This window comes from Vespa crabro, chromosome 25 (assembly GCF_910589235.1).
Source record: "Vespa crabro chromosome 25, iyVesCrab1.2, whole genome shotgun sequence".
Classification (NCBI taxonomy): domain Eukaryota; kingdom Metazoa; phylum Arthropoda; class Insecta; order Hymenoptera; family Vespidae; genus Vespa; species Vespa crabro.
The window spans coordinates 2,167,487-2,194,003 of NC_060979.1; the positions used below are offsets into that span (position 1 = coordinate 2,167,487).

A 26,517-nucleotide genomic window follows, 5' to 3' on the forward strand; every position below is an offset into this window, starting at 1 on the left:
CACTCGTTAAGAAAACGAAAGAAAAAGAAAAAAAAAAGAAAAAAAAAAAAGGAAACAAAAACAGGAATGGTGGAATTTGTTGGTATCAGGAATTTTTTGCAAAATTGTTTTTCTTCTTCTTCTTCTTCTTCTTCTTCTTCATTTTTTTGTCTCTCTCTCTCTCTCTCTCTCTCTCTCTATCTCTCTCTCTATCTTTCTTTCTCTCTTATGGTACATCCTCGTTCTTAAAGCTTGATTATGGTTTCTTTCATCACCGTCTTCAGACATTTGTTTTCTTCGCTTGTCTTTTCTTTTTTTACATTTATTTTTACTATCGTTCTATTTATGGTGAAAATGTTTATTTTGTCTGTCTGTCTGTCTGTGTGTGTGTGTGTGTGTGTGTGTGTGTGTGTGTGTATGTATGTATGTATGTATGGTATGTATGTATGCGTGTGTTTGTCAGGGGACGAATTTTTCAATTAGAAAAAAAAAAAAAAAGAAAGAAAAGAAAGAAATACATTTCTTTCGACTTTTTCTTCGCACTACTTCGCTTTTATATTGACACCTTATACATACACATACAGACACACACACACACACACACACACACACACACACACATATATGCGTGTGTGTGTTTATGTTTATGTGCACATGTGTGTATGCGAGTGTGTGTGTGTGTGTGTGTATGTTTGTACGTGCGTGTGCGTATGTTGTGGGTGGGTGGATGGGTGGGTGTGTATGCTGGCAAGGATAAAATCATTTCGATCGTATTTTTGGATTTTTACATTTCTTTTTTTTTCTTTTTTTTTTTTTTTTTTTTTTTTTATGCATCAGCATTAATTTTCGTCGTCATTATTATTGGTTATTATTTTTCTTGTTGTTGCCATTATCGATTATTATTATTATTTATTATTGATGTGACGTTCTCGTTCTTTTTTTTTTTTTTTGGGAAAGGGAAGAATTGTGGTTGGGTGGGGGGTGGGGTAGGGTAGGGTGGGTGGGAGATTTCCATAATCGTGAATTTAATCGCTTTTGTATCTTTCTATTTTTTTTTTTTTTTATCGGCTGTGTTATCGACTAAAGGACCGTTTTTTATTGGTAAGTTTTATATACATATATATATGTGTATAGGGTGACAAAAAAAAAAAAAAAAACAGGATTTTATGACAGTTTTTCTCTTCTCTCTTTTTTTTTTTTCTTTTTTGTTTTGAATTTAGAAAATATATTTATTATATAATCTTTTCTTTTTTTCTGAGAATATACATACATACATACATACATATATGTGTGTATGTATACATATATATATATATATGTATGTATATATATATATATATATATATATATATATATATATATGTGTATATGAAGACACAACGGACAAATATTGTCTATTCTAATGAGAAAAAATTTGTAAAGGCAGACAATTAATATTGTCTCATTAATCAGAATTATTAACATCGGTTGCATGATAAATCGTTAGAATAAATTAGCTTCGAGTAATGGTATGAACGATTATTCGCTGCGATAAAAATTCGTTTTTGTCATTGTTCCATGACTAATAATTACGTACGGTGGTTAAATTAACAGGACACGTGTCTCCTACGTCGAAATATTTATTAGAATATTTCTAACGAACGCGTTAGATAGATTAGATTGAAAGAAAATTTTTAATTATTCTATCTTAAATAACTTTTTATAATATATGTATATATATATATATATATATACTTTTTTTTTTTCATTTTCAATGTTTCTTTTTTTTTGTGGTTCTAATGATGATTATGAAAAATTCTAATGTTTCTAATATCAAATATTAGAAAAGGTTTTTGATATTTTTATTTCTCCTTAATTCGATTCTATCTATGTAAAAAATATTTAATATAAATACATACGTATTAGATCATTAAGAAAAAAAAATTGTTGACACTTTTTTCATGTTCGATTAATATTAGAAAATTTTCTAATGTACGTATATTAACATTAATTCCATCGAAAAGTTCTAACGTATATATAATCATTATAAATAATTATTTAAAATTAATAATTATTAAAAATACAATTGACATTTGTTTTATAAAAAATTTAATAATTTTATTTGATATTCTAATGATTATTAGAAAGTATCTAATGTATTTTATCTATAAAGAAAAAGTTGTAAAATTTCTTCTATTCTAATGATAATTAGAAAGTATCTAATATATTTCATCTGTACAAAAGTTTTGAAATTTGTTTTCGTTCTAACGACGATTAGAAAGTATTTGATGTATAAATAAGATTTATGAAAAAGTTCTTAAATATGTTTTATATTAATGACGATTAGAAAGTATTCAATGTATTCCATCTGTACAAAAGTTCTGAAATTTGTTTTCATTCTAATGCCGATTAGAAGATATCTAATATATACGTTAGATCTATGAAAGAAATCATTACATTGTTTTCTTCTTTTTTCATCATAATAATGATTAAAAAACATCTAATACAAACATTAGATCTATGAAAAGAATTATTAAAATCTTTTTTTTTTTTCATTCTAATGATGATTAGTTAAATGTCTAATGTATACATTAGATCCGTGAAAAAAATATCAGTAATATTTGCCATTCTAATGGTGATTAAATCTAACGTATGTACATTAGAATCTCGCTTATAAAGTGTAATGAAAATTTGATTTATTTAAAAAAAAAAAAAAAAAAAAAAAAGAAATAATTTCAATGAGATTAGAAAATTCATTCTAATTAAATTCTAATGACTATTATCGAAATTTAATAGTTAAAAATATTATCATCTATTAAGATTTCTAATAGATATTAACGTTAGAGACACGTATTATTATGCTTCATCATGATCTCTTGCTCTCTTGCTCTGGTATCAAATATAACACTGCTAGAAAGATACAGAAATAGCTTGTATTAATATAACGGAATTCTAAAAATAACATTAATCTTTTTTATCAACATATATATATATATATATATATATATATATATATATATATATATATAAATATGTATTTACATATATAAAATCACATGTAGAGACTTAAAGAATATCTTCGTTCTAATTATTTCAAATGTATCCAACAGGATTCGCGTATGTTGGTGGTGCCTGTGTTGTTAACAAACGCTTAGAAAAGGTCAACTCTGTAGCCATCATTGAAGACACTGGTGGCTTCAGTGGTATCATCGTAGCGGCGCACGAAGTTGGTCACTTGTGAGTTTCTCAAAAAAAAAAAAAAAAGTACAAAAAAAAATATTCATCTGTGAGTTTCTCGAAAGAAAAAAAAAAAAAAAAAAAGAACAAAAATTTTATCCCATTTATTTTTTTTTTTTTTTTAGTAATTTATTTATTAGAAATATATTTAAAAATATATTTTTAAAAATGGAGGAAATGAAAAATCTTCGCAAGAAGTTGGTCTCACTTGTGAGTTTCTCGACGAAAATAAAAAGAAAAAAAAGGGAAAAAAGAAACAAACGAAAAATAATAAATTGATCACCTGTGAGTTTCTCGAAAGAAAAAAAAAAAAAAGAAAAGAACAAAAATTTTATCCCATTTATTTTTTTTTTTTCTTTTTTAGTAATTTATTTATTAGAAATATATTTAAAAATATATTTTTAAAAATGGAGGAAATGAAAAATCTTCGCACGAAGTTGATCTCACTTGTGAGTTTCTCGACGAAAATAAAAAGAAAAAAAAGGGAAAAAAGAAACAAACGAAAAATAATAAATTGATCACCTGTGAGTTTCTCGAAAGAAAAAAAAAAAAAAAAAAGAAAAGAACAAAAATTTTATCCCATTTATTTTTTTTTTTTTTTTTTTTTAGTAATTTATTTATTAGAAATATATTTAAAAATATATTTTTAAAAATGGAGGAAATGAAAAATCTTCGTACGAAGTTGGTCTCACTTGTGAGTTTCTCGACGAAAATAAAAAGAAAAAAAAGGGAAAAAAGAAGAAAAGAAAAAGAAAAAGAAATTTTCTTTTCTTTTCTTTTTTTTTTTTTAATCAATGCCGTGAAAAAAGAAATGATTATTAAAATTTTTCTTTTTTTGTTTTTGTTTTTAGGTTAGGTGCAGTACACGATGGTTCACCACCACCGAGTTATCTTGGTGGACCTGGTGCTGAGAAATGTCGTTGGGAGGATGGTTATATCATGAGCGATCTTAGACATACTGAAAAGGGATTCAAGTGGTCCCACTGCAGTGTCTCGTCCTTCCATCATTTTCTAAAGTACGAAATAATATTTTCACATACATGCGAACAATTCAATTACCAGTGCAATGATGTAAAGAACTTAAAAAAAAAAAAAAAAAAAAAAAAAAAACAAAAAAAAGAAGAAGGAAGGAAGAAAAAAAAGAAAAAGAAAAAAATTAACAAAACACATTAAACGTCGAATCGAAATAATTCGACACTTTCGGGAGAAATTTTTTCTACAAACTTTCGAAATTTTCTTTATCCAATAATTTTGCAAATAATTTTGTGGTACCTCTGATGGTCGTTTAAAAAAGAAAAAAAAAATGAATTTCAAAATTCGTTGCAACAACGTAGAAATGATATAATTAAAAAAAAAATAATAATAATAATAAAATACGCGCACACACACACATATATATACCTTTTTTTTTTCTTTTTTCTAGTGGCGACACTGCAACGTGTTTGTACAACGCACCCCACGAAGACGAGGCCTTACCAAGAGTTTTACCAGGCAAATTACTATCGTTAGATGCTCAGTGCCGTAAGGATCGCGGTACCAGCGCCTGTTTCGTGAGTAAACATTTATTTTAAATTAATACAATGAATTAAACGAATGTAGTAAATCAAATGTCCCTATCGCTTGAAGTAAAAGGAGTAATGTCAAATATCCCTATTAATAAAGAGTCAAAAGTTTCTAAGTGATATATAAAAAAAAAAAAAAAAAGAAAAAAAAAAGAAATCAATTACTCTTCTTCGAAATTTCACAGACATTTGAATTAAATTTGCCATATTATCAGACCAATAATATCGAACTTGTAATTTTGATAATCTGTAAAAAAAACTTTATTTTAACTGATTTAAATTATTAAAAATAATATACGTATATATGTATATATATATATATATATATATATATATATATATATATATATATTAGATTGGAAACTATGAAACGGGCGTTGAATGAATATAAATAACTAAACGAAAACGCCCGTTTCATAGTTTCCAACCTAATATATGTATATGACAATGAATTATTTAAAAAAAAAACAAAAAAATATTATTATATATAAAAAATTATTAGACATTTTTACGTAGATATATATATATATATCAATAGATATATTATTGATATATTGTTTATTTATGATGTTTTTCTATTATTTTTTTGTTTTGTTCGGGTGCGGGGGATGAGGGTGGTTTAGCTGTAACTAATTGACCTGGGGTTACAGAAAGACGACAGAGTTTGTGCACAATTGTTTTGCTTCGACGCTGGATCCGGTTATTGCGTTGCATATCGTCCAGCAGCTGAGGGTTCACCATGCGGCGATGGCCAGGTAAATATAAATTAAAAGAAAATAAATAAATAAATAAAATAGAAAAATAAATATAGAAGAATAAATGAGAAAAAAGGAAAAAAACAAAATTCTATTGATATATTAAATGAATCATATATATATATATATATATATATATATATATATATATATGTGTGTGTATGTTCTAAATAATTATATGGATTTGAATTTCTTTTTTTCTTTTTTTTTTTTTTAATATTCTAATTTTTATACAATCATACACACATACACATACACAGGATATATAGAAAAAAAAAACAATATGCAATTAGGGAAAAAAAAAGATCATTAATATATCAAATAAATAAATATATAATTATAATTATATTATATATATAAAATATATAATTATATATATATTGAAAATATGTAAAAAGAAATGATACGTAAAAACGTGCAATTAGAAAGAAAAAAGAAAAAGAAAGAAAAGAAAAAAAGATCAAATACAATATCCTTACGTAGGAATTAAATTTAAATCGATTTAATTATGGTTAATTAAATTTTTCTTCTTTTTTTTTTTTATTTTATTTTATTTTATTTTATTTATTTATTTACTTTTTCTTTCCTTTTTTTCAATAAATTTATAAAAAGTCAATGTCATCGAAGAAAAATTTTTCACCCGATCTTTTTTAATTTATTAATTATATATATATATATATATATATATATATATATATATATGAATTAATTCATTGATTAATTTTTATTGATTAAAAATTTCGAACGTATCGTTTTTCTTTTTCTTTTTTCTTTTTTCTTTTCTTTCGTTTAATTTCTTTCTGTTATTTTTTATTGATTTATTTTCTTTCTTCTTTTTTTTTTTTTTTTGTTCTTGTTGTCTTTCATTTTATTTCAGTACTGTCTCAATGGTAAATGCGTCGCCGAACATGAAAATATAATACCTGATTATACCCAAAATATACCAACTTATGTACGTCGAGACGGTAGTTTCGGACCACCTGCGAACAACAGGCCGATATTTGCACAGTATAATAACACCGATTACAGGTAACTTGATTCACAATTTGTATAAACAATTTAATGAAAATTCGTTCGAGAAAGAAAAACGAAAAAGATTAGTAAAAGAATGAGAAAGGAAAATTTTATCCGCCATATTTTACTTTTCATTTTCTTTCAAAATAATCGATCGAATGACGATCAAAATCAAGGTCATTTAACCCTTTAATGCATGATATCTTTTTTCATAAATTTTTAGTTAAAAAATAAAAAAAAAATTTTTTAAATATATATATATAATAACATCACGAAGAATCGTCAAATTAATTCTTAATTGTTGATGAAATAAAATTTGTAGAATTTTTTTTACATTTTCCTTTTTTTTTATTTTTTTTAATAATTGATTATCACGACAATTCATCCAATTTTATATTGATCTTATTATTATTATTATTATTATTACTATTATTATTCATTTGATATGAATGATATTATAAGAAATTAATTATCGTAATAAAAAGAGTAATTAAAATAATAATAACAATAATGATAAATATTAAAAATTTTATTTTGAATAAATAAATAAAAAAAAATATAATAAAAATTTAAAGAGCATTTAAAGGGTTAATACAATAACATTTAAATAATATTCCACACAGGTATCCATGGGAAGGAACAACATTTACACCACCAAAATCGAAATTTAAATATTCCCCATACATAACCCCAAATTTATTGACGTCAAGTATTACAACAGCAACAACGACAACAACAACAATAACAAACGTTAAACGTCAATATACACCTACATCAACGGTATACAAATACACATACACGACTGCCAATAATTTGCTTGCCATTAATGATAAAATTAAAAATAATAGTAATTATAATAACAACAACAACAACAACAACAACAACAACAATTATGGAAAAATCAACAATGGTGTTAATCGAACAACTACGACTAGCAAGAAAAACAACAGATATAATTTTAATTTTCGTTACAACGTCAATTCTACCCCAAAAGTTGTTAACAATCCTAATGACGTGAATTATCCAAAAATTATACCGTTCAAACGTAAGACCACGTCAACCGTGACGCCATTTTCTCCGACGACATTGGCACATCTTCAAAATGGCCTCCAAAATGGCGAACAAAATGGCGGTCGTGGTAAGAGAATTTTGTGAAAACAATCAAATTAAAAAAATTAAAAAAAAGAAAAAAGACAATATATATACATATATAGAAAAACAAAATTCAATTCTTTCTATCTCGCGTTAATCTTTCTAATATCGAAATCTTTGTCCCTCTCTCTAATTTTATTTTATTTTATTTTAATTTATTTTATTTTATTTTATTCTATTCTATTTATTCAAAATCAAAGCATGACTATACTCCTTCATTATGTCTATATCTTTTTAATCACTATCTCGTTCTTCTTTTTATTTTATCATTATAATTTTTTAACCATGGAAAAGGATCTAAAAAAAAAAATATATATATATATGAACATAATTGATCACGAGCGAAAATGCGGACCATAAGCTCGATCATTGTTTTTACATTGTTTTCACGATCTTCTTACTATTCTTTCTTTTTTTTCTTTTTTTCTTTCTTTTTGTTCATTTAATTCACTATTAAGGCAGTGAGAATTTTATGTAAACTTACATCAAACGGGATATTTACATGGAACTACTATGTTACTTCAAAAATAATACTAATACGGATACCGGATAAAACACATACGACGAATTACATTACATTACGTTACATTACATTACATTACATTACATTATATTACATTACTTTTACAGACATACGAAAGGAATTAAATTACGTTGCATTACATTTACAAAACACCGAATGAATTAATCATTACAATACATTATATTTACATGACACGAAATTAATTATATATTTTTACAATTACATTAGATCAAATTGCGTGTAATTTTGTAATTACGTTACATTCACTTACATGTAATTTTACAATTACATTACATTGCATCGTTTTAATTTTTACATGGATACATTTAAAAAGCACAAAATGATTTATATAATGCAATTAAAATTACATTACATCATCACAATTATTATATATATATATATATATATATATATATATATATAATTACAATTACATTGTTTAAACAATTGCACATATATTTTATACATAAATGTACACGTCCTATACTTCGTATTACTACTTGCATCTAATTTGTTTTTTTTGTTTACTAAAACCTTCACTTACACATCTGTCCGTTACTATTCTAATTCTAATTCTAATTCTAATTCTAATTCTAATTCTAATTCCAGGTGGGAATAATCATGTATTTACAGAAACATCTGATCTCATATAAAACATTTAAATAAATATTTCCTTCTTTTGTTTATATTTTTTTATTAAACATTGTCTCTCTCTCTCTCTCTCTCTCTCTCTCTCTCTCTCTCTCTCTCTCTCTCTCTCTCTCTCTCTCTCTCTCTGTCTCTGTCTCTTTTTATCTTTATCTGTCTCTTTCTCGTACACACGTCCACATATTTATATATATATATATATATATATATATATATATATATATATATATATATACATACACACGGATACGTTCGAAATCATTAATAAGGCCCAATTATCTTTAGAAACAGAGGGCGATGAGTGCATGGACCTAGGGCCCGACTGCTTGGATCTGATTGACAGGCTGGGAATATGGCTGTGCCATTTGCAATCCGTAAAGAGCCGTTGCTGTGCGTCCTTGAAGACTATCTGCCCTTAAGGAAAAAAGAAAAAAGGAAAAAGAAAAAAATGAGAGAGCAAAGAAAGAAGAAGAGAATACGAACAACTCCTTCGGATATCTTCGAGGTTATCTATCGATGAAAAAAAAAAAAAAAAGAAAAAAAAAAAACAAGAAAGAAAAAAGAAAAAGAAAGAGAGAAAAGAAAAAGCAAGGAAAGATAAAAGAAAAAGATCGATTACTACTTACGTCGAAAGAAGAGAAGAAAAACGAAAAAAAAAAAAAAAAAAATTGAAAGAGGAAAAAAAAAGAGAGTCGAGAAACCAAAACTATCGTATTTCGTTTTTTTTTTCTTTTCTTTTTTTTTTCTTAATTTCCTTACGCAGATCTCGAGGATTTCGATTTAGAGGATCGATTTTATTTGATATTTCTGTAAATCAGTTTCCTCAATTTTTCTTTTCTTTTAGTATTTTTTCTTTTCTCTTTGTTTTCAAGATCAACAATTGTGATGAACAATTCACGAATTTTAACGTAAACAAAAGAACAAAAATGTACTGCCTTTTGATCTTTAACCCTTGGTCGGATATTTATTATTAATTTTAATTTTATTATTATTATTATTATTATTATTATTATTATTATTATTATTATTATTATTATTATTATTATTATTATTATTATATTATTAATTTTAATGTAATTATTATTATTAATTTTACTTGTAATTTTAATTTTATTATTATTAATATTATTATTATTAATTTTAATTGTAATTTTAATGTTATTATTATTATTATTATTATTATATATTTTTTTTTTATTTTTTATTTTTATTATTATTTTCGTTCTTCGATGAGAAATTATGCAAAAGAATTTGTACTGGTACAAAATTGCATATTTTCAATTTCGATTTCGAACAAAAACAAAAACGACTTAATCGTTAATTTTTCCCTTCTTTTTTTTTTTCTTTTCTTTTTGAACAATTTGTTTTTTTTTTCTTTTTTTTAATTGTAATTATTACTTTGTATTATTTTTTAAGTATCGAAAGATCCTCGATCGTGCAATAAGCCAACGAGTGTCTCACATATTTTCTTTAAGAGTATTAGTTTCTCGTTAAACTATCCGTGTCTTCCTTTCTAATATATTCGAGGCAGGTCTATTGTGTAATTGTTTATAAATAAACGAATTATAAAAAGTGAGACCTCAGCTTCATGAGAATCCGCCAATCATCAGAGGTCGTTTTATCGTTTAATAACGGCCATTTTGCATTCTTCTTTTGTGTATCATATTATCTTATTTTTTTTTTTTTTTTCTTTCTAAAACATCGATAAAATGTAAACGTTATCTAAACTAAATAATAAAAATTTTACACAATGTAGATTTTAGTGATTTATCATTACCTTCATTTTTTTCATTTTCTTTCGTTCTGATTGCCAATGTATTCGATTGAATTATATTTTTCGTACTAATTATAAAAAATATTTTCAAAAATAAAAAATTCCTATGAAAGAGAACTAAATCAAAAGAAAATTGTAAAGATGAGCTATAGTAGATTATTCGTCAATTAGTCGGGTAAAATAGAACTCTGATATTACCGATATATATATATATATATATCCTACTCGATCGATAAAACAGACATATTATCGACATTTTTTTGTTATTGGATCGATAAAACAGGACTCTATTATTAGCGACATTTTCATAATATTTACAAAATGTCAGAGATAAGGGATGCTTTTTTTTCTAATTTCGTTTCGATCATTAATCCTTCATTCTTTAGAATCTTATCTGTAATCCTCTATATTATACTCCATCATTCCTACGTTGTTAAATTAAATTTAGATTCAAAACTTTCGGGTATATAATTACTGCGAACATTATTGAAATTACAGAGTTTGGTTAAACGTTGATGCAATGCTATAATATTATAAATTATCGATAAAAGGGTAAACAAATGTAGATCCTCATTTCATTCGTATTGATATTCTCTACTTGTTTAAAAAAAAAAAAAAAGAATTATGAACCTGGCGAAAGTGAACATTCCTTTGAAATTGCTACAATAATTATTATTAATTAAATCTAATAACTTTCATTTAAAACGTTTATTAATAAATTTTCATTTGATTTATTATTAAAAGTAAATTTTCTTTCGACAAATTTTATAAATTTTTATTTATATTTAATATATTATTAAATATAATATATATATATATATATATAATAAGATATGTTATAAATTTTATTGAAAATAAAATTATTGAAAAAAAAAGGTTCTTTTTTTTTCTTTTTTTTTTTTTTTTTTTTTTTAAATTAAAAATAATCATTTGGAAATAAAATGTGTATGGGAATGAAATTTTGTACAAAAAGATTTATTATTAAAAAATAAAATCTAACAATCCGATTAAAAAGAAATTTTTCATTTAACATTTATAATCGAACTTAATATTCTTAAAAAATTTCCTTTACTCTCTCTCTCTCTCTCTCTCTCTTTTTTTTTTCTTTTTTTTTCTTACACGAACTAGACATCTGAGTACTCAAAATCTACGATAAAATATTCAAATCGATTATAATTCATCTAAATCAATGGGAAAAAGAAATGTGATCGTGGTTACGTAAAGGACACACCTTTGTTTTGGTTTTATGTTCTTCATAAAAGTCACGTAATTCAATCATTAGATTAAAAATATTTCAGCATAATAATCATTTTGACACATTATCATTGCAATTTATTACTTCGTGCACTTTAATCTATTATATTATAGATCATATAGATCATATAGATCATATATCCGTTCAAAATTATAATTGCGTTTTATATGAACAAGTGTTTCTTCTTCTTTCTTTTTTCATTTAATTTTTTTCTTCTTCCTTTTCTTTCCTCTTTTTTTTTTTTTCTTTTTTTTCTTTTTCTTTTTGTTATACATAATCACCAAACACAAATCAAATTTTAGTTATCCGATTTCTTATATAAAGCGGGGATAGCAAATTATTTTTTTACACTTTTACAACGCGTCAACTCGGAGTAACGCGTTCGTCCCATTAAGGAATATTATCGGAGCAATTTTGAACGTTGAAATTTTGAGAAAAAAAAAAAAGAAGTTAGAAAAAAAAGAGAAAAGAAAGAAAAATTAATAATAATCAACGATTAATGATTTTTATTCGCGATCATGTTTCGAAAAATTATTTTCTTGTGTACAATAATTGTGTATCACGTACAATGCAAAAAGGTATTTAAATATATATATATTTATTTATTTATTTATTTATTTATTTATTTATTTATTTATTTTTCTTTTTGATCATTTTTTGATTGATGAAAAAAATTTTTTTCATCATTTTCATTACCACGATCATTTGTAACTTTTAATTTCATTGAAAGTATATTTTTCTTTAATTTATAATACGTCGATAAAAATTAATTGTAAAAATATTAATTATGAATATTTTTGATGAAAGAGAGGGAAAAAAGAAAAATAAATATATAAACGAATAAATAAATATATGACAAAATTATTTTCAATTCTTTTTTTCAATTCTTCTTTTCTTTTTTTTTTTTTCTTTTTTCTTCAATCGTGCGTTTCGTAAAATTTCATTTACAAAAGTATATTCATTTTCAATTTATATTTAATACTTTTACACGATTTTTTATATATTCAAGAAGAAAAAGGAAAGAGAAAAAAGAAATCGCAAATACAATTTTCAATTAATCATTTTAATGATTTTAATCGACTTTAATCATTTTAATTTCAAGCTTCACGAATATATGACACCGGAAGAAGTGATGGCAGTGTTCCACACAGATCATAAAGAAGGTATTTGAATATTTTTCAATTTTATTAAAAAAAAAAAAAAAAAAAAAAAAAAAAATGAAAGAAAAAGAAAAGATACATTCGAGCTTAAATTTTTTTAATTGATTCAATTGACATACCTAAATCGTCGTTCAACAAAAATTTCTCATTTTAATTATTTAATTAATTAATTAATTTATTTATTTAGTCATTTATTTATTATTGAAGAATAAAATAAAAGAAAGAGAATATGAAATTAATGAATTTAATGAATTATGAAATTAATGAAATTAATGAAATTAATGAATTAACTATAGTACCGGATTATGATGTCGTTCCAATAAAACACACTGTCCATCGAAGAAATTTGGATGACGATCAAGAAATACAATTTAAAGCTTTCGACAAAGACATTAAATTGTATCTTAATCCTACGGAGGGAATCCTTGCTGGCGAAAAAACACCCGTATGGACGGTCTCTTCCAATCCAGATTATCCCGAGGGATTAAAATATGATTTAGTACCTAATGTAAGTTCATTTATTGGTTTTTTTTTCTTTTTTTTTTTTTTTTTTTTTTTTTTTTTAAATACATTTTTTTAATACGTTAACATATTTAAAGATGACAAATTTTCTCAAAAGAGAAAAAATTTTTTCTCACTTTTACGAGGAATAATTTCATGAAATTAATTTAAAGAAAATATAAGAAAAGAAAACAAATTTCGATGTGTCGTCTGAGAAAAAAAAAAAAAAAAAAAAAAAAATATTTTCTCAACGATTATATTTAAAAGATATAATAAAATAATATTTTCTTTCTAGGCCATGAAAGATATAGGCAAAACATTTCATGATATGAATAATACAGCATCGATATTGATGAGATTGGATGCTAATAAAAGATTACATCTTGTAAGTAATAAAATTTCTACGAATAAAAAATATTATTGATTAAATGATAAATGAAAATTTTAATTTTCTTTTTTTCTTTTTTTTTTTTTTTTTTTTTTTTTTTTTTTTTTTTTTTTTTTTTTTTTTTTTTTCAAGAACGGAATCATTTCTTCCGCTAATAAAGTAATTCGATCATTACCAGGACGCATTATAAATGACATACTGTACAAAGGATTAAATCTGTACGAATTATATCATAATAAAAATTTAACTGATAACGATGATCTTGCATATACTCATCATCATGTTATTTATGATATACCAAAGAATAAAAAAAAACAATACAAAGAATTTAGTAAGTTAAATGTTTTCATTATACGACATAACTGTGAATTAATATCTAATAATCTAATGTATTTCATTCAAATTTATTGTCATTTTTAGAATTAACAGATCCAATTAAATACGATAGTAACATTAAAAAAAAACATAATGTACCAGACATTATCTATCCAGAAATATTAATCATAATGGATAACAGTGAATACGCGTAAGGAAAAGAAAGAAAAAAAAAAAAATAAATAAATAAATAAATAAATAAATCATTTTAATTGATTATAAATTTAATATAAATATAAAAACTTTCAAATGTCTAATGATCTCATTGAAAATGTTTCAGATTGGTTGGAAATAATATCGAACATGCCATAAAATATATCCTATCATTTTGGAACGCTGTAGATTTAAGATACAGATTATTAAATAATCCAAAAATTCGATTTAACATTGCCGGTATAGTTATTGCCTTGGTAAGCTAAATTTATTTTCTTAATTTTTTTTTCTCTTCCTCTCTCTCCCTCTCTCTCTCTCTCTCTCTCTCTCTTTTTATTCATTTAATATTTACTATATATTTTATTATGTATTTCATTTCAGGATAATAATGCAACTTTATACATGGAAAAAAATCGTTTAGAAAGTGATTCACTTATGGTTGATGTTGATAAAGCTTTACGTGACATGGCAGATTATATTTATAGAGAGACAAGATTTCCAATTGGTTTCTATGACATAGCGATCACTATGACCCAGTAAGAATATATATATATATATATATATATATATATATATATATATATATATATATATATATATATTAGATTGGAAACTATGAAACGGGCGTTGAATGAAAATAAACAACTAAACAAAAACGCCCGTTTCATAGTTTCCAATCTAATACTTATATATTGGGTTGGAAACTATGAAACGGGCGTTGAATGAAAATAAACAAGTAAACAAAAACGCCTGTTTCATAGTTTCCAACCTAATATATGCATTTATAAAAAATAAAGTAAATTAACAAAATATCTAAAAAATATTTACTAATTTTTTCAGATTAGATATATGTAACATGTTTGACAATTATTGCGACGATTCGACACTTGGTAAATAATCCTAATTTTATTTCAGATATATTTTATATATATTTAACATATTAATATAATTTAATTTATTTATTTACACAGGTTATGCGTATGTATCAGGTGCATGTAACAGACAGGACGATAACAAAACTTCAGAAATGGCTGGTATCGTAGAGGATAATGGTGGTTTTAGTGGAATTATACCGGCTGCTCATGAAATTGGCCATTTGTATGTTATTACATTAAAATAAAATATCATATTATATTCTTATAAATTATTATAAAATAATATTATCATAAAAAAATTTTTGTAGAATTGGTGCCAGACACGATGGTAATCCAACCTATGCTACTGATTGTTCAGAATATGATGGCTACATAATGACAAGTGGATTAATGTTAAATGAAAATGGATTTGAATGGTCCAACTGTACTATAAATGCATTTTATTCCTTTCTCAAGTATGTTTTATCGTTTCAACTTTTATTTATAACAAAAAAAAAAATATATATATATATATGAAATTATTATTATTACAGTGAAGATAGAGCAAAATGTCTTTACAATGAACCTGTAAATGATAATTCATTACCTCGTATTCTACCAGGCAAATTAATGTCACTCGATTATCAATGTAAAAAAGTACATGGTCCTGAAGCAGAAGCATGTAATGTAAGTTTACAATTACAAATATATATATATATATATATATATATATATATATATATATATATATATATATATATATATATATGTATATATATAAACTTAAAATGTAAAATATATTAAAATGTTTGTACGTTTCAGACTGATCATACTGTCTGTACTAGATTAGATTGTTTAGTACCAGGAAATATAAAAGCTTGTACAGCTATAGCTCCAGCAGCTGAAGGTTCTCCTTGTGGAAAAGGCGTTGTAAGTATATAAAATTGAACATTATTTATATCAATTAAATTCTTCAAAAAAATTAAACAATTTTCTTTCTAGAGTAATATCAAATACATTTCCTGAAATATTTTCTTTCTCAAAATTGATTATCTTCTTATCTTTTTTTCTTTTCTTTTCCAGTTTTGTCTCAACGGTAAATGCGTTTTAGAAGGATCATATATGAAATCTATCAATAGTAAATTCTGGTTAAGACATTTCCAACCATTATTTAAACTTCAAAAGATTGTAAAATTATTTGGCTAATGAAATATATATTAATAGCGAATAATAAATTAATATATTTCAATAGAGATTATAAAATTTTGTAATGTTAATTATTTTATTTCATTAAAAATAAATATGAAAATTTATAACATTATTATTATCAATTAATAATTTTTGGATCTATACCTATTTCATCGTACAACTCACTTTTAGTACCAGGATAATTTTCTAAAATACAATCTATTATATCTGTACATAATCTTTTACGTTTAACATATTCACGTGTATATTCGTCCAAAGAGGATTGTGTTTTTCTTTTTGTTTCAGTTAAATCCATACTACCGGTAGATTCAATAAGTTTATCTAATTTATTTGTTAAAACTTTAATACTTTCCACGAGTAAAACTTTCTCTTTATATGCTTCTTCAACAGTGACAGATGATTTTAAAGATTTTAATAAAGTCTCTTGATTTTTAATCTCTTTCTCTAAATCTTGATATCTAGTTTCAACGTCATTCGCATGTGCCTGTAATTCTTTATCGATTCTCATTAATTCCTCTATATCTTGCGTCGAGTCCTGAACAACGCAATAAACTTTTTGCTTTCCATATACCTAATCAAATATAAAAAAAGAACATTTAATTGACATATATATATATATATATATATATATATATATATATATATTTTGGAGTGTTTGATAGTGTTTAATAAATATACATATGTAAATATTTAAATTAATTAAAAATAATTATTATCATAATAATTATTTTTAATTATAATTTAATTTTAATTATATATAATAATTTATGACATGTATATATATTTGTATATATAATGTATATATAATAATATATATATTTGTATAAATACATGTATATATAATTTATGACATATATATATATATTTTATTTTTGGAGTGTTTCATAGTATTTAATAAATATACATATATAAATATTTATTTAAAATATAAATATATAATTAAATATAAATATTTACATTAATCTAATATAATTATTATCATAATAATAATTTTTTATTATAATTTAATTTTAATTATATATATATATATATATATATATATATATATATATATATTTTGGAGTGTTTGATAGTGTTTAATAAATATACATATATAAATATTTAAATTAATTATTATGATAATAATTATTTTTAATTATAATTTAATTTTAATTAAATATTATAATTTATGATATGTAATATATTATAATATATAACTATATATTATAATATATACATATATATATATATATATATATATGTCTCAACAATTATTTTCATTATAATGAACATTCAAAAATCCACTTACTTTTTCAAATATCTTTCCTTCTGCTAATAAATGATCGATGGCCTTTTGAACAGCAGATTTTCCAAATTCATTGTGCAAATTCAATACTATATCGTTCACGCTGTAAGGTCTGTTTTGAATTTTTAAATGTTTGTATACGGTATCCATGGCCATTATATGTTAACCAATAACATTTCTCTATATAACTTATATTAATTTATAAGCTGTAGCAATATTAATTAAAACAATATATATATATATATATATACACACATCAATGATTTTGTATTAGATGTATTAATAAAAATTAGATTATTGTCTCTTACCATTTAAAATAATTAAAGAAAAAAATAAAATCTAACCATTTTCCAAAGCCGACATATATAATATATTCTGAATACTACATAAACCACAAAAAATGTATTCGTTTATAGACTCATAAAAAAAAAACAAAAAACAAAAAACAAAAATTAAAATCGTACACCTTTACGATACAATTAATTGGCTGATAAAAGGCGAAAGTTTACAATGCAAAAACATTCGTACTATGAAAAATATCTTATAACCTGACAACATCAACAAAAACATTATCGACGACGACACTAGAAATCGCATACAGCGCATTAGAATATGAAACTAACAATTCACGATAATCGATCAGATGAAATATAAAAATTTTCTTGGATAATCATTATCATGATAATAAAATATTGTAATTATGTTTCAATACAATGTACAAAGTACAAACATAATAAATATACATGTAAAAATACAAAATATAAAAGAGTAATAATTCTATGATATTGGTTATGTTATCATAACTACGGTAGATAACAAATTATCGGCAATATTTTATTACTTACATATGAATTATACGCAGCTCTAGTAAAAAATCGAAGAACAATATTATAAATTGCACAAACACACGAGGAGAAATAATAATTTGTTAATGAAAACTGTAGAACATCAAACGTTGAAACAAGCCTGGCGGCCATCTTGATGCCAATGATGGAAGTAATATACCGACTGGAACGTGATTGGTTATCATCTTAGCGGCGGTAACGTGACGTAAAATAGATATTTTAAATCTATACCAACAAATGATACCTCATAAGAGAAGACTGTTCATTTTAAATGTATGTTCATAATAAAAGAAAAAAAAGAAAAAAGGATGAAGTAAATAAAAATATTTTTATTATAATAATTTAATATATTTATTAATACAAAAAGATAAATAATAATTAGAAGTATTTATTTAAAAAATCACAATTATTTTCGTAATACTATATAAACAATTGAGAAAAATAATATTTATTTGTAAATTTTAAAATAACAAATATAATAAACATATTAATGTTTCTAATACAAAGCGCATTTTTTTTTTATTATTATTTGAATATATTTCTTATAGACATTCAAATAATCAATCGTTTAGGCCACGATTCATAATGATACAGAAATCTTGCCTGCGAAAAAAATAGGCATAGTATGATTATTATCAAAAATTGTAATATACCAAAAAAATAACATCTCCAATATTTATATTAACCATTGACTTTTTCTGATAAATGGATAAACTATCGGCGGCAAAAACCCATTAAATTCACAAGATCTAGAAGCTGCATATGCACCCATATTGTTCCAGACAAGCCAATCTCCTATTTGAAATTCTGGCAATAATATATCCTTGACGATACAATCATAGGAATCACAAGTCGGTCCCCATACAGTAGAATAATATGCTTTATCGGATACTGGCTACAAAAAATCCACCTTTTTATATACATATATATTGAAATAAAAGAAAATAATTTCGATTATGAAATATCAGTTATATACATTGAACAGTGGTATTGGATGACGTGAATTCAATTTCAACATTTCTTCTATAAACCCACTATAAACTCCGCAGCTAACATAATACATCTGTTTCAAACTATTTCCCACAGATACAGTTTTCTTAGAATGAACGACACTAGCCAAAGTAAATGCTGATGTTACGTAGTATCTACCGGGCTCGCTTATGATTTCTATAGTAGGATCTATGTCTTTGATTGCATTATTAATCATATGTGAAATCTAAACAAAATACGAAGATAACTATTAATACGTTTCATATATATATTCAAAAGTATCATCTTAATAAACAGACCTCATCGATTTGATATCCACTTTCTCCAGGAAAACCACCACCAATATCAATTAATTTGATATCATTACATTGAATCGATTTAGCAAAAATAATCAATTCCTTACATATGACAATTCCACGTACGTACGCATTTAAATCGACACATGGACTACCAACGTGAAAACTAAATCCATATAAAATTAAATCTAAATCCTTTGTAAGTTGTATTAATTCTTTTGCTTCATCGCCTGGTTCACATCCAAATTTGGTTCCAAGTTTGACGCAACTAGCGACAGTAGAATTGCCGTCGCAACGAAAGCGAATAACTATTCTATTAAGAACAATATTTGTTTGAATTATCGACATCACATAAGATAATTGATATAATAAAGGAATACGGAGTAAAATTTACTTACTTTGCTTCGGGAAAGAATTTTTTAATTTTATAAAGTTCGCATTTGCTATCCACTGTCATTTTTTCGACACCTACGCTTTTGGCATATTTTATATGAGACGGAGACTTCGTAGGATTTGCAAAGATTATTCTATCTGGTGATATATTCAACTGCATAACTTGTTGAATTTCTTGCTGTTATAAATTAAAATTTAGAACATATAATATTATCTTACATAAAAATGAAATCATTTACCATTGATGCGCAATCGAAATTTGCGTTCATAGCTGCAAGAATCTTAATCACCATTGGATGGGTATTACACTTTAGAGCTGACGATAAAATTCTTCTATAGAAGATTTTTGTAACGTTACACGATAAAAAAATGTTTTAGAAATCTTACCATAGTATGGCACAACTCTTGGCATTTTTCTGATCCAATCTTGATGCTTTTTAATTATAACACCGAGATCGAATATATAAAATGCATCTTCCTGATGACAAGTGCTAATGATATTTTTTATAATGTCATATTCTTCAATCTCGTTCTCATATAGATGAATTTCTTGGACATTAATTGAAGACATTTTTGACATATACTTCATAGTCTTTGCTAGTGCTTCAACGTATAGATCAGTATTGTCACTGATAAACGGAATGCATCAAATTTATATGATTGTATTACAAATCAACTTACGCTCATAATGGTCTGTTATTACAAAACAATTAGTAAATGTTGCAATATATCGTTAAGAACATTAATTATGCAAGCAATTAGGAACTGTTGATATTGCATTAAGAACATTTATTATCAAACAATTAATAACTGATGTGATATAACATTAAAAACATTTGTTTAATGTCTTTGAAAAACAAATACGTAAAATAATAAGTAATAAGATATTATTATAACTTCAAGAATTATTAATTTTGATCATTCACGTTTTAGATTCTTATATATATACACATCCTTCTTATCTATATAAATCAGACTTATTATATATAATATTGAAATTATCATTAGCTTATTAATATCATAATTTTAAATAATAACTTTTAAATTTTCAATATAAAGTGGGAGTATTCTTGCGTTGGTTAATCGTATCTGCTACGTCGATGTGTATCTGCCTATGAGATAGACCAATAGATAAATAGAAAAGGGATGGATGATTACAGCATTAATTATTATCATGTGTGAGTGTATATTTGAAAGAATTTTTCTACAACGAGCAAAAAGATTTCTCTTCTTTGATTGGTGTATATGTTTATGGAATGCAAAGAAGGGACAGAGATATTGAGAATGAAAATTAGATTTGGAGTGTACTTTGAGTAATATAGGCATAACGTTATAACGAATAGGACAATAGCGACAATGATTAATGAATGTTTAAGCTTAAATGTGAGTGGGAATTAGAAAGGCTATGAGTAATATATAAGAAAAAGATGAAACATAGTTATATTTTTTATTAGATGAAGCACGTAATAGCGTTTAGAATTGAACAACAAATAATTACAAATAGAATAACACAGAGTAAAGAGTTATTGCTATCTTAATTACAATTATGTATAATGAAAGATTCCGGAGTTATCTAAGCGTATTCGTGAATGTGTACAAGATAAGCCGATCGATGATCGATAAAAGGAGATCAAAAGAATTTCTAACATTAGTTATTTTCTATATAAAAAAATCGTGCTACAAAAAAAAAACGAAAGAAATGATATTTAACGGAAAATAGTTTATGGATAAATGATAATCTTTGTTAAAAATTTACAAAATGATAAGCGTTTGATTAGACGGAACTTCGTATTATTAAATTAGATCATGTTCATCGTTATTGATCAAGAATTACTTCCATTTTCTCATACGACTATTTCGAATTAAAATATTTATTCAGAACTATATAAAGCAAATCAAAAGTTGTTAATCAAAAGACAAAAAAAAATTGTGAGAGAGAAAAAAAAAGAAAAACCACGGCGAATTCTACCACATTGATAATGTGTCAATAATGTTTGAATTTCAAACGAAAATGATATAATATATATGTATTCATTAATCATCTTTAAAACAACATTCGACGTATTCTTATTACTTTGTCGCAGATATATGTATATATATACATACATATACATATACATATATATATATATATATATATATCATATTAGATTCTTATATGTATCAATTATATTTATTACTTTCTAGGAATTTATTGTGTAACAAATAATTACATAGTTTGGAATATTGTGAAACACATTCTCCTAAAAAGGAAGATAGACATCCGAGACATAGAAAATTAGGAATCCATTTTTTATTAATACTATTTTAGCTGATACATACGAAACAAATATTTACGTACACGTTTAATGAGAACAATGAAAACAAATGTATACAACGAGATAAACAATGACATCATAAGGACAAATTTATCCGCAAGAAGTTAATAATAGTTCATAACATATCTAATTCTATCATCTATTGATGAAATCATCCAAGCTTTGAATATATTATATAAAATAAATTTAATAACGCGAGATTATTATTGTTATAATATCAAATTACACTGATTATATTTCAATACGATATATAAATATGATAAATAATATTGTAACATTTAAGAATGATATATAAATTTTATATAATACAATATTATGTCGATTGTTTCGTCATAAAAAAATTAATAAATAAACGTTTATATTATATATTATTATTATTATAATATTAATAGTAGTAGTAATAGTAATAACATAAAATGGATTACTCCTAAGAAATAAAATAATAAAAAAATAATAAAGAAGTATACCGTAGAAAACGAACTTGTGTTCTTATCTTTATAAAATTAACGTATAATACGTAAGTGTATATTCAATAATTATTAATATCTATAAAAATTGTTAATAAATAAGTTACTATTGCAATATCGATATTTTGTAATATATTCCAGATTCCATAAATACGTTAAAATATTTATTTCATTGTTTATATACAGATAAACGAAAAAAAATAATGTCGATACATCTAGGATAAAATTAGACAGAAATATAACGTTTACTTACGATTTAAACCCATTGGAACTATGAAAACATTCTTATAATATGAAAAACGACATAAACAACAACATCATCGAAAATAAATTATAGCGTTATAGCAAATATAACAAACAATTGTTTATTAACGATCAAATTAAACATACAAGTATTTTTGAAATCACATTATTATAACATTAAATTATTCTGATTATGTTTCAATAGGATATACTTTATACAAACATAACAAATATGCACGTAAAAATATAATATATACAAGAGTAATAAATCAAAGATGTTGCTTATCTTATCATCACTATGATAGATGACAAATTTCCGGGCGTTTTTAATTACTTACATACGATTAATACGCAGCTGGGGTAAGAAAACGAAGAACAATATTATAATTGCATCAACACACGAGCAGAAATCATAATCTGTTAATGAAAACTGTAGAACATCAAACGTTGAAGCAGGCCTGTCGGCTATCTTGATGCCAATGATGGAATCACTATATCGACTGAAGCGTGGTTGGTTGTTTTTATCTAAGGAGCGTTCACGTGACTTCAAATGGATATTTTAAATCTATACGAACAAACGATATTTCATAAGAAAAGAGTGTTCATTTTAAATGAATGTTTATAATAAAAGAAAAAAAAATGGATGAAGTAAATAAAAATATTTTTATTATAATAATTTAATATATTTATTAATACAAAAAGATAAATAATAATTAGAAGTATTTATTTAAAAAATCACAATTATTTTCGTAATACTATATAAACAATTGAGAAAAATAATATTTATTTGTAAATTTTAAAATAACAGATATAATAGACATATTAATGTTTCTAATATACAGCGCATTTTTTTGTTATTAATTGAATATATTTGTTATAGAAATTCAAATCATTCATTCTGTTATATATAATCATTCGTTTACGAAACGATTCATAATGATACAAAAATCTTCCCTGAAAAAAAAATAGGCAATGTAAGATTATTATCAAAAATTGTAATATTCCAAAAAATTAACATCTCCAATATTTATATTAACCATTGACTTTTTCTGATAAATGAATGAACCAACGGTGGCATAAATCCATTAAATTTACAAACAATAGAAGTTCCATATGCACCCATGTCATTCCATACTAGCCAATCTCCTATATGAAATTCTGGCAATAATACGTCTTTGATGATACAATCACCGGAATCACAAGTTGGGCCCCATAAAGTAGAATAGTATTTCTTATCAGATACGGGCTGCAACAAATTAACTTTCTACAATATATAATATATGATATATAAATATACATATACATAAATAATTTAAATATATTAAATCAATTATATACATTGAACAATGAATTTGGGCGACGTGATTTTAATTTATACAATTCTTCTATAAACCCACTATAAACTCCGCAGCTAACATAATACATCTGTTTCAAACTATTTCCCACAGATACAGTTTTCTTAGAATGAACGAAACTAGCCAAAGTAAATGCTGATGTTACGTAGTATCTACCGGGTTCGCTTATGATTTCTATAGTAGGATCTATGTCTTTGATTGCATTATTAATCATATGTGAAATCTAAACAAAATACGAAGATAACTATTAATATATTTCATATATATATACATTCAAAAGTATCATCGTAATAATCAAACCTCATCGATTTGAAATTCTCTTTCCCCAGGGAATCCACCACCAATATCAATTAATTTGATATCATTACATTGAATCGATTTAGCAAAAGTAATCAATTCCTTACATATGTCAATTCCACGTACGTACGCATTAAATTCGACACATGGACTACCAACGTGAAAACTAAATCCATATAAAATTAAATCTAAATCCTTTGTAAGTTGTATTAATTCTTTTGCTTCATCGCCTGGTTCACATCCAAATTTAATGCCAAGTTTGAGGCATCTAGCTACAGTAGAATTGCCGTCGCAACGAAAGCGAATAACTATTCTATTAAGAACAATATTTGTCTGAATTATCGACATCACATAAGATAGTTGACATAATACAGGAATACGGAGCAAAATTTACTTACTTTGCTTCGGGAAACAATTTTTTAATTTTATAAAGTTCGTATTTGCTATCCACTGTCATTTTTTCAACACCTACACTTTTGGCAAATTTTATATGGGACGGAAACTTCGTAGGATTTGCAAAGATTATTCTATCTGGTGATACATTCAACTGCATAACTTGTTGAACTTCTTGCTATTATAAATTACGATTTAGAACAAATATTATTATTTTACATAAAAATGAAATCATTTACCTTTGATGCGCAATCGAAATTGGCGTTCATAGCTGCAAGAAGCTTAATCACCATTGGATGGGTATTACATTTTATAGCTGACAATAAAATTCTTCTATAGAATATTTTTGTAACGTTATATAATAAAAAAATGTTTTAGAAATCTTACCATAGAATGGCACAACTCTTGGCAGTTTTTTGATCCAATCTTGATGCTTTTTTATTATAACACCGAGATCGAATATATAAAATGCATCTTCTTGATCACGAGTGCTAATAATTTTTTTTATAATGTCATATTCTTCGATCTCATCTTCGTACAGGTGAATTTCTTGGATATTAATTGAAGACATTTTTAACCTACACTCTACAGTTAATGCTAGTGGTTCAATATATAGACCAGTACTGTCACTGATAAACGGCATTGCATCAAATTTATATGATCGTATTACAAAGCAACTTTCGTAAATAATGGCATGTTATTATAAAACAGTTAGTAAATGTTGTAATATATCATTAAGAATATTTATAATGCAAGCAATTAGGAACTGTTGATATTGCATTAAGAATATTTATTACCAAACAATTAATAACTAATGTCATATAACATTAAAAACGTTTATTTAATGTCTTTGAAAAATAATACGTAAAATAATAAGTAATAAGAAATTATTATAAATTTAAGAGTTATTTAATTTGATCATTTACGTTTTAGATTCTTATATATATATAAAATGCATCTTCTTGATCATGAGTGCTAATAATTTTTTTTATAATGTCATATTCTTCGATCTCATCCTCGTACAGGTGAATTTCTTGGATATTAATTGAAGACATTTTTAACCTACACTCTACGGTTAATACTAATGGTTCAATATATAGACCAGTACTGTCACTGA

General features: G+C 24.5%; 5 protein-coding genes across 13 annotated transcripts in view; 2 read left to right on the forward strand and 3 right to left on the reverse strand.

Annotated features, from left to right (window-relative positions):
* LOC124432411 (A disintegrin and metalloproteinase with thrombospondin motifs 18) overlaps positions 1–9,421 on the forward strand; it is a 78,252-nt gene extending 68,831 nt beyond the window's left edge. For all 5 annotated transcript variants that reach the window (XM_046981370.1, XM_046981364.1, XM_046981366.1 and 2 more), the window contains 7 exons: positions 3,069–3,195; positions 4,047–4,211; positions 4,619–4,745; positions 5,408–5,512; positions 6,390–6,541; positions 7,150–7,664; positions 9,135–9,421. In XM_046981370.1, the coding sequence (XP_046837326.1) occupies positions 3,069–3,195; positions 4,047–4,211; positions 4,619–4,745; positions 5,408–5,512; positions 6,390–6,541; positions 7,150–7,664; positions 9,135–9,268 (1,325 nt within the window). In that variant the 3' untranslated portion in view covers positions 9,269–9,421. The remainder of the gene's footprint in view (positions 1–3,068; positions 3,196–4,046; positions 4,212–4,618; positions 4,746–5,407; positions 5,513–6,389; positions 6,542–7,149; positions 7,665–9,134) is intronic.
* A 2,795-nt stretch (positions 9,422–12,216) lies between these two features.
* On the forward strand, positions 12,217–16,614 carry LOC124432375 (venom metalloproteinase 3-like). Its single transcript, XM_046981298.1, has 14 exons — positions 12,217–12,456; positions 12,981–13,041; positions 13,335–13,546; positions 13,835–13,924; positions 14,060–14,258; positions 14,348–14,453; positions 14,583–14,712; positions 14,837–14,991; positions 15,296–15,345; positions 15,427–15,553; positions 15,639–15,785; positions 15,864–15,996; positions 16,132–16,239; positions 16,393–16,614. The coding sequence occupies exons 1-14, from the start codon at positions 12,397–12,399 to the stop codon at positions 16,513–16,515; spliced, it is 1,701 nt and encodes a 566-aa protein (XP_046837254.1). The 5' UTR covers positions 12,217–12,396; the 3' UTR covers positions 16,516–16,614.
* LOC124432376 (homologous-pairing protein 2 homolog) lies at positions 16,565–18,785 on the reverse strand. Of its 5 annotated transcripts, none has more exons than XM_046981300.1 (3): positions 18,649–18,785; positions 17,807–18,009; positions 16,565–17,089 (listed from the first exon to the last, which is right to left on the reverse strand). In XM_046981300.1, exons 2-3 carry the CDS (start codon positions 17,957–17,959, stop codon positions 16,637–16,639), a joined length of 606 nt encoding a protein of 201 aa, XP_046837256.1. In that variant the 5' UTR covers positions 17,960–18,009; positions 18,649–18,785; the 3' UTR covers positions 16,565–16,636. The 5 variants fall into 5 exon arrangements, with proteins under 5 accessions (XP_046837256.1, XP_046837258.1, XP_046837259.1 ...); XM_046981302.1 differs by having other exon boundaries at positions 17,807–17,991; positions 18,649–18,779; XM_046981303.1 differs by having other exon boundaries at positions 17,807–17,983; positions 18,649–18,775.
* A 375-nt stretch (positions 18,786–19,160) lies between these two features.
* LOC124432399 (ornithine decarboxylase 1-like) lies at positions 19,161–23,832 on the reverse strand. Its single transcript, XM_046981338.1, has 8 exons — positions 23,694–23,832; positions 20,715–20,956; positions 20,567–20,643; positions 20,333–20,505; positions 19,938–20,247; positions 19,625–19,864; positions 19,335–19,543; positions 19,161–19,251 (listed from the first exon to the last, which is right to left on the reverse strand). Exons 2-8 carry the CDS (start codon positions 20,914–20,916, stop codon positions 19,209–19,211), a joined length of 1,254 nt encoding a protein of 417 aa, XP_046837294.1. The 5' UTR covers positions 20,917–20,956; positions 23,694–23,832; the 3' UTR covers positions 19,161–19,208.
* A 358-nt stretch (positions 23,833–24,190) lies between these two features.
* Positions 24,191–26,043, reverse strand: LOC124432486 (ornithine decarboxylase-like). Its single transcript, XM_046981468.1, has 7 exons — positions 25,788–26,043; positions 25,640–25,716; positions 25,406–25,578; positions 25,011–25,320; positions 24,694–24,933; positions 24,393–24,601; positions 24,191–24,309 (listed from the first exon to the last, which is right to left on the reverse strand). Exons 1-7 carry the CDS (start codon positions 26,041–26,043, stop codon positions 24,267–24,269), a joined length of 1,308 nt encoding a protein of 435 aa, XP_046837424.1. The 3' UTR covers positions 24,191–24,266.
* Between the last annotated feature and the right edge of the window lie 474 nt (positions 26,044–26,517).

Bases quoted from the DNA above. Each gene is read 5' to 3' on its own strand.
- LOC124432375 (XM_046981298.1), top strand. From the start codon at position 12,397: ATGTTTCGAAAAATTATTTTCTTGTGTACAATAATTGTGTATCACGTA. The intron at 13,547-13,834 runs GTAAGTTCATTT...TTTTCTTTCTAG, and splicing joins AATATGATTTAGTACCTAAT to GCCATGAAAGATATAGGCAA. The intron at 15,997-16,131 runs GTAAGTTTACAA...TGTACGTTTCAG, and splicing joins CTGAAGCAGAAGCATGTAAT to ACTGATCATACTGTCTGTAC.
- LOC124432376 (XM_046981300.1), bottom strand. From the start codon at position 17,959: ATGGCCATGGATACCGTATACAAACATTTAAAAATTCAAAACAGACCT. The intron at 17,090-17,806 runs GTAAGTGGATTT...ATATTTGATTAG, and splicing joins AAGGAAAGATATTTGAAAAA to GTATATGGAAAGCAAAAAGT.
- LOC124432399 (XM_046981338.1), bottom strand. From the start codon at position 20,916: ATGAAGTATATGTCAAAAATGTCTTCAATTAATGTCCAAGAAATTCAT. The intron at 20,506-20,566 runs GTAAATGATTTC...AATTTATAACAG, and splicing joins ATTTCGATTGCGCATCAATG to CAAGAAATTCAACAAGTTAT. The intron at 19,544-19,624 runs GTATATAACTGA...GATTTTTTGTAG, and splicing joins ATCCAATACCACTGTTCAAT to CCAGTATCCGATAAAGCATA.
- LOC124432486 (XM_046981468.1), bottom strand. From the start codon at position 26,043: ATGCCGTTTATCAGTGACAGTACTGGTCTATATATTGAACCACTAGCA. The intron at 25,321-25,405 runs GTAAGTAAATTT...TGTTCTTAATAG, and splicing joins AAATTGTTTCCCGAAGCAAA to AATAGTTATTCGCTTTCGTT. The intron at 24,934-25,010 runs GTTTGATTATTA...TATTTTGTTTAG, and splicing joins GAGAATTTCAAATCGATGAG to ATTTCACATATGATTAATAA.